This window comes from Anguilla anguilla, chromosome 19 (genome assembly GCF_013347855.1).
Source record: "Anguilla anguilla isolate fAngAng1 chromosome 19, fAngAng1.pri, whole genome shotgun sequence".
Lineage (NCBI taxonomy): Eukaryota > Metazoa > Chordata > Actinopteri > Anguilliformes > Anguillidae > Anguilla > Anguilla anguilla.
Genome location: NC_049219.1, coordinates 18,014,393 through 18,022,667, shown reverse-complemented (window position 1 = coordinate 18,022,667; position 8,275 = coordinate 18,014,393). Strand labels below are relative to the sequence as shown.

General features: G+C 43.7%; 1 protein-coding gene across 2 annotated transcripts in view; it reads left to right on the top strand.

The window, feature by feature from the left end:
* The first annotated feature begins 443 nt into the window (after positions 1-443).
* hmga2 (high mobility group AT-hook 2) overlaps positions 444-8,275 on the top strand; it is a 28,638-nt gene continuing 20,806 nt past the window's right edge. The window contains exons 1-3 of one of the 2 annotated variants that reach the window (XM_035401260.1): positions 444-2,562; positions 4,047-4,257; positions 6,643-6,729. In XM_035401260.1, the coding sequence (XP_035257151.1) occupies positions 4,150-4,257; positions 6,643-6,729 (195 nt within the window). In that variant the 5' untranslated portion in view covers positions 444-2,562; positions 4,047-4,149. Of the gene's footprint in view, positions 4,258-6,642; positions 6,730-8,275 lie in introns of both variants that reach the window. The other variant, XM_035401259.1, reaches the window with a different exon arrangement.

Genomic DNA, 8,275 nt, shown 5'->3' with positions numbered 1-8,275 from the left:
GCCATGCACGCTGTGACACAGTGGTTCAAAGCGGTTGCAGGTTTAACTCCCAGGTGTCATGGTACTATTGAGCAGGGTGCTTCACCTGAGTCACTTAAGTGAAATATCCAGGTGAATATTTGGCGGTACTTGGTATGGTGATTTTCACATTGCCATGGATGATAGTATCTGTTAATCAAATATTACACAAACACGAAGTGTTGATTAAATCACATTGGGTTCATGCACCAGGGTTTGCTGTGTTTGTGGTCATCAATACCGTCTCTCAAAAGTGCTGAAAGGAACCTGACATCTATTAAACTTACTTTTTCACCCCACCCCCCCCCCCCCCCCCCCCCCCCCCCCCCCCCCCCTCTCACGCAGGCAGCACAATAAATGAAGATTAAACCCAGGAGACTGCGTGTTGCAACCTGTGTCCAAGTCACGGCAAAACAAGGTGGTATGAAGATAAATCACGTGACAGCTTATGAGTCACAGAGATCCACAAAACGCAGAGATACATTAAAGACGCTGCGCTTCCCTGTACCGCTGAAGGCCACTGACGGAAAGGGAATCAGTGGAAGTCTTCAGCGGCGAAGCTCTCAGTATGTAAATGCGCGCATGTGTCCGGGAGGCTTGCCGGTGGCGAAAGGGTTAAAAACCTTCATTGGGTGGCAAAGGGGGCTGCTGCCGGCTGCAAATCTTTTTTGTGTGCCGTTCCGAAATTCTCCCGCGATTTCGCCTGCAGCTCTCGCACTCTCAGTACAAAAGAGCAAAAAAAAAAAAAAAGCATGTTTCAAAACACATGCGCTCATTCTTTCTTACATCCAATCTGCTCTCCATTTGCCCCTTTCCCCAATAGAGAACTTCAGGAGGCTAAAGTCGTTAAGGAGTTAATATATTGAAACCTTTAAAACAAAACATTTCAGAACTTATCTATGATCAAAGTGTACGTTTTTAATTTATTAATGTGCAATCTTACTATGATTTACATAATTAATTGAATGAATTTAAGAATAACAAAATGCCATTGCGTGCTAACAGTTTGGGCTTAATCGTGTGGTAGTTCACGCGCTCCGACAATTCATGAATGGGGAGAAGAAAAAAAGCAACGTTTCCACAACAGTTTTTTATGTATTTAAACCAGAGAATTTGAGTCATTACGAGAACGCCAACTATGCTGATTTTTTGCCAGAGAGAACGACAACACTATGCAGAGCAAATAGTACTTTAAATAGAGTTAAATAGCGTTAATAAGCGGGTTTATTTCCCAGACCTTGTCACAAATAACCTATTTTGCTCGCAGAGTAAACGATTCATGTTTTAAAAACACATTATTTGCAATGTCTAGGTTAGTTGAGAAAACACTTTGATGAAAACGTAAACTTCACTGGTAAATGTTGTGGCAGTACTTGTATTCAATGTTAGTCCGGCTTCCCAAGGTGGTTACTGGTGCGCATTTATTAAATCGAATTTTGCATTTACTCCGAAATATACCTTGCAGGATAGAATAGATCAGTATATTTGTTCAAGCTGTCACATTATACACGACTTACAAGCTAGCTCTCGTGATCATTATTTTTGTAAAAGACCGACGTTTTTCTTTAATGTCCATCTAAATATTCGCGTATTAACACTGCTGGGTCTAAAGTTGACAGACTTCAACTTGCGCATACGTTTCTGCACTGACTTGCCGTTGTAACATATCTTGTAAATGCCTTACCATCTTTGTTTAAACGCAAATGCCTCGTTCCCTTCAAGACTAGAGTAATCGATCTTGGTTTCAGAATTTCCTGCTGTAATTTGCGGCTGTGCCTATTGATTGTATTCATTTCATTCGCTCACAGTCCTGACGCCGCTCTGTCTGAGGGGGAGTGGTTTCAAGGCGAAAAGAGCGAAATTCCTCTCTGATCTACCTTCTTGGGGGTCTGGGGGTGTTTTTTTATGAATGAACTGGATGCCAATGGCAAATTAACCACTTTCTTTTTCAGAAAATGAGGATTTCCAAACGGTACTCAAGCCAAACATGTTAAACTTAGTTTTCCTCATTCAAGGGCATACTTTTAAACGTGCATTCATAGTATCAAATAAAAATATTATAAAGTCAGATTAATGTTTATTCAGAATTCGTTTTATATAGTTATCTGTGGAAAAAACAGCCAATAATATCATCTAACGAAGATCATTTTCCCCCTATTAATTTATTTTAAAGGTGATTTGCGTTATTCTTTTAAACCCACCATTTACAAATGTGTAGCTGTTCATGAAAGTAATTAAATAGAACTCGCGTTTTAAATAAAACGCGTTTTCTGTGCAGTAGTTTTTGTGTTCAAGGTCGTAAACCCCCCACCCTCCCTCCTCCCCATCAAGCGCTTTCTGGTATTAAAAAAACATCTTTGGCGCTATTGTATTGAGCGGAGAGAGCCGGGGAGGACTCGCCATTCCTTGTCGAGCTCGCTCGGTCAGATCGTGGGAAAGGGGCTGCACGTAAAGCAGTTCGTTCTTTGTCACTGTTGTTCTTGTGTAATTGATCTCACTGCACGTCGATGGGCGGAATACTTCAAAGACGCGCGGCTGTTGGAGGTCGGTCTACAAGCACGCGCTTTCCGTCAGCTTTGCCTCGCTTGTGCCGCTGGACCCGAGGGAAAAAATAGTTTTCCCCTGGACTTTTTGTGTAAGCGGTTGTAAATGCAAATGATTGCTGTGCACTAGCCCGAAGAATAGAAGTCGACGCCGTAGTTCTAAGAGTTTTCGTTTTTCTGTTGCATCAAATTTACGGAAAGCAATTTCCGAAAGCCAAGTGCAAATTCGTCCAGTTATTTATTTCTTTATTTATACCAGTGCGGAGAATATAAATGTTATGTGAAATAGATACTTTGAAAGCGGAAAATAAATTCTCATGTTTGTATCGCTTATGTTTAATAATTCTAAGTCAGTATTTCTACTTTTTCTTTAGCTGTTTTGTTAGAATAACAACACATTGCTCTTATATAATCTACAATTTACCAAGAGTAGGCTATATAAACAAATGTACCAAATGACTCCGTCCAAATACGCACACGCTCGATAGAAGTTATATTTACTGTTTTGTATTTAGGCACTTAGCTGGCGTTCATATAGCCTACAGCGCGACTTGCGTAAGAGCGCATATTTGTTTGAACGCAATAATACAAAATACATAACTGTAGCATATTTTGGCTACTTTTTTTGGTTGCAAAATTAGACTAATTCCCAATATGAGTAGCCCTGCGTTGAAGGCTATTGAAACGAATCCCCTGTCTTTTAGGTGTAGATCACACCGCTGACTGCAATCCCGGAGAGGAGAGGGGTGTCCTTGAATGAATACGAACACATATTTATTTTACAGCCGCTTATGAAATGCGCGCGCTCTCAGTCTGTCTCTTTAAACTTTCTGGATCGCAGCCAGAGACATGAATGGCGCTGGACACGTGAGTTTGTCTCAATGTGCTCCGTCCTCTTAGTGCCGCAGAATTTCTCATGTTGTCTCTGGCGGCGGTCCAACCGCGTTTTTTTCCGTGGTGCCTCCTCCGTCCTGTATTTTTCACAACCCCCTCCTATGCTATCCACCCAGGGGAAAGGTGTTTTTAACGCCGTCCTCATTGAATCCGTGGACTGGTTTCGTGTGGGCTGCGGAGGTGTATTTAAATGCCCACTCTCTCTCTCTCTCTTTAAAACCAAAACATTTTACCCGTAAAGTCTTAAAGCCCCGCAGTTGCTATTGGTGAGGCACTGGCTCTTTTTTGTAACACGGTGGACAGTTGGTTCTTTTGGTGCACTTTACAAAATGTCTCGTGCCCATTTGTACCAATGAAACCAAAATTCCAATCGATCACTGGCTAATTTTATTACTAAAACCACCCCACCCCCTTCCAAAAAAGGAGCACGTGCTACTCCTGAAACACCACCAGGCTCACCTCCCTTTTCCCCCTTTTTTATTTTTTAATATCGCATAATTCGCGCTTATTAATATTATTAATTTCGTCATCGTTGTTACCATTATTTTTAGTTTCATTATTATCGTTTGAAATCGGTCCTTTCGTTACAAGAGAAGATCCCCCTCGCGCTCCGCTCCAGGACATCCGGTGTGCAGAATCAGACGGTGTTTTAGAGTTGGAAGGTGCAGGAGATTACAATTTGGTGCAAGCCACGATGAGCACGCGGGGAGAAGAAACCGGCGAACCATCAGGGTCCCAGGAAGAGCCAGGAACGACACCGACTGCAAAGAGAGGACCGGGCCGACCGAGGAAGCCGCAGCAAGTCAGTCTATGGTTTCTCTAAGTCCATATCATTTAATATAGATATGTAATTGTCATTGGCTTTCAGCTGCGTTTCGTGGATAGGGTTATCGTACGCGCGCTGGGCTCCGGCTCTTTCTAAGCTGGTTGGCCACTTCATTTAGCTATCTACCTGTTGAGGGACCGTCTGATGATCCTGAATGCACTGCCGGTGTATTTTAAATGTGCAAACTCGAATGCTGGTTGAGAACCACGATGTTCCTTTCAACCTATTAAAAAGCTGCCTAGAGGTGTTTATGTGACTGGACTGGGAGAATGCGACCCTAATGCCGCGCTTGTTACTATCAGCGCGATGTGTACTGTTGTCTTCTGTTGAGTTGTGCTCCTTCGGGAGAAGTGGATGTTTTGAACGCAGTTGGTGATTTGGCTAAAGATAGATTACAATGCCAGTGTGGCCTTTAAAAGCCTCGTTTGACACAGAAAAAACGTGCCGTCAGCTCGGTCAACAGCAGTTTTTTGCGGTGGTGTTTGGCTGCGCACACAGAAGCAACTCGGCACTTGTCAGCATGTCTTATACGCGTTTGAGCCATTCGGTAAAATCACGCTTCGTATTGTGTCTGCATCTTCCCCTGCCACTCCACAGTGTAGTGATGCGTTATGCCCCACACCTAAAGGCGCGGGCACAGCTCTGTTCTAATGTGCATTTCACTGTGCGTGTTGACGCCGGTTTACGCCAGTGTTTCTCACACTCGGTGCGGGGGAACCCTGTGTATTCTGGCTTTTGTTACAGGCAGTCTTTTGCACAATTAAGATTGTTGAACACATGTGTTAAGGTTCTTTCATAACTTGTTCCTTAAACCTAACACATTACAGGTTTAGCTCGCTGTCATTTGCTTTGTCTTATAATTCTTCGTTTACCGAATAGTTAAGTAGCCGGGTACCCCCCGTTCCACCAGTTAGTTGCCTGTTGATTAATCTTAGTCTTTAATTTGACTGATTAAAATGTTTTCCCGTTTTTATGTAATCGTTTGCAATATCGCTCAAAAAGCACAATGTGAACATTTGACTTTTATTCTTCAAGGTATGCACTTCTATTTTAGACATGTGGTATAATGGTCAATAATTCCTCAAAACACGAGAAGCATTTCATTCAGAAAATTTTGCAGCTTTTTGCAATTGTGGTTGTCAGGAAAATCAGCATACACACGGGTCCCCAGGACCGAGTTTGAGAGCCCAGCTATTTACACGTATATATGTAGTGAGTACGCACTGGTCTGCGCGCGTGATACTGACTACACGAACACGCCTTGACCTTGTCGTGTGGGCATTGAAAAGTATTCATAGAATGATTTGATTCATACATCCTAGTGTGTGTGGGTGTGTGTGTATTTTGTGATTTATTTAATTTTATTGCGGGGGGGGGGGAGGGGGTTGTATACACATATGTTAGTAGTTTTAAGGGATATGATTCATTTTATGAAATGAGTCCTTTGTGAATCAGTTTTATTTTCAAATGAATGTATTGGTCATTGTAAAAATATGTACACAAATCAATAAGGACCGTGTCGGTTTTTTACAAAAAAATGTGAGTATATGTTCAAATATGTCCGGTTTACTTTCAAAGCAGTTTCCTTTTCATATTAAATGACAGCTAGGCTACCACAAACTGTCAGACACTTTAAAAACCCAAAAGACGAAAAATAAGCATTGTCTGAAATATTTTTCCATAATGTTTTCACTCTGCTTAAACTAGTCATCTAAAGGATCTGGGGAATGCACTGAATCACATTAAACAGAATTGGACAAAAGTGTTAGACTTCCTGAAGGGGAAAAAGGAAATGTAAAAATGTACGGCTGCACGTGCCCTGATTCCGGACATTTAGACGACAGGCTACTTTTAAAAAATAAACGACGGGACAGACCTTTCGCTTTCGATATGCGCGAAAACACAATGCCATTCTAATAATAATAATAATAATAATAATGCAGTCATGCAAGAAATACAGGTTAAGCAAAAACATTTAAACGGGCTTTTTTTCATAAGAAGGACGTATTTTTTAAACTAATGCTGTCATTATTATTATTATTTAAATAAACCCATTAATGTCCCCTTCCATTTCACATATTAGCTTTGAGTATCATAAACCTTTTTTAGTTGTAATGGAGGTTTAAATGCGCTTAAACACGCGGGCCACGCGTAGCGACGCGTAGCGACGCTCGTCCATCTCTTGCTTTTTGCACATAGAGCACCGAGAGGCAGGAGACCACCGGCCCGCAGGCTCACTGCTGAAAGGGGGTCTATTTTCAGGCCCAGGAGGGGAGGGGGGTCTGGGCCCTTGGTTTTGTTTCCTGTCCGTACCACTCGTGTTCACCTCCTCCCCCCCTCCCCCCCTCCCCCCGTCCTCAGGAGCCGACCGGAGAGCCTGTCCCGAAACGACCGAGGGGGCGACCGAAGGGGAGCAAGAACAAGGGCCCGTCCAAAGCGGCACAGAAGGTGGGCACTGCTGTCAATCACCTGCACTGCTGTCAATCTCCTGCACTGCTGTCAATCACTCCTACTGCTGTCAATCACCTGCACTGCTGTCAATCACTCCTACTGCTGTCAATCACCTGCACTGCTGTCAATCACCTGCACTGCTGTCAATCACTCCTACTGCTGTCAATCACCTGCACTGCTGTCAATCTCCTGCACTGCTGTCAATCACTCCTACTGCTGTCAATCACCTGCACTGCTGTCAATCACTCCTACTGCTGTCAATCACCTGCACTGCTGTCAATCACTCCTACTGCTGTCAATCACCTGCACTGCTGTCAATCACTCCTACTGCTGTCAATCATCTCCACTGCTGTCAATCACCTCCACTGCTGTCAATCACCTGCACTGCTGTCAATCACCTGCACTGCTGTCAATCACCTGCACTGCTGTCAATCACCTCCACTGCTGTCAATCACCTGCACTGCTGTCAATCACCTCCACTGCTGTCAATCACCCCTACTGCTGTCAATCACCCCCAAATCCTCTGTACAAACACACACACACACACACACACTTGTTAAATTAATGCACACTTTTTTGGGGTGTATGTACCTGTTAGTTTGAATTCCAGTCAACAGGACTATGTTATAGGTTGTGCTTTATGTCTGTGAATTACTCTAGGGGTTTGATGTCTGAGTCTTTGACCAGTGGCAGTAAGTTGGTTCTTAAATTTTTTGCAATAAGTGGTATCCTTTTGTTCAGGCTTGCCAGCACCACAAGAATGTATTTACACGTGCGCTATTGACATGATATTATAAATTATATTAATCGTACTCCTGAGTTAACAGATTTATGGCACATTTCAAATGTGGTGTAATTTATAATAAAGGAGCACTCTGTACTTAGTAAAATACACCTAATTGGTGGCAATCGTCTGTGTGTTGAAAGGTAGTAATTGAGGAAATAACAGCAGCCAGATTCCAAAAGGTATAATTTAAGGGCCAAAAATGCAGGATACAAAATGATGCCCCCCCCCCCCCCCCCCCCCCCTTGACCTTTGACCTCTCTGTGGGTTTGGGACCCTTTATGCCTGAGCTACGATCAGAACTCGCACAAGTCTGTTGTGTCTATTTATCTTTTTTTTTTTGGTAATGAATTTTTTAAAAGCCCCCCCGGCTCAGGAATGTTAACACCAGCAGGTTCTGTGTGAGCTGTGGGACGTCTGCTCCGTGTCCCAATCAGAAACCCCGCCTGGCTGCACTTACCTGGCGAGGGGGCGGGGCCTGATCTGTCTGCAGCCAGCTGTGTTTGGACTGGCCCCTCCCTCCTCTACTCTGTGCAAACCTGGCAGCGGGGGAGACCCCTAACCTGAGCGCGTCTCCTCCTGGGGTGGATCGAGGTGACCATGTTCACAGATCCATTTTAAAGGCTGTGCTTGGTGGAGTGGTGCGGCAGTCTGTGCAGGACTGAGATGTCGGTGTGTGTGTGGTGGAGTGGTGCGGTAGTCTGTGCAGGACTGAGATGTCGGTGTGTGTGTGTGGTGGAGTGGTGAGGTAGTCTGTGC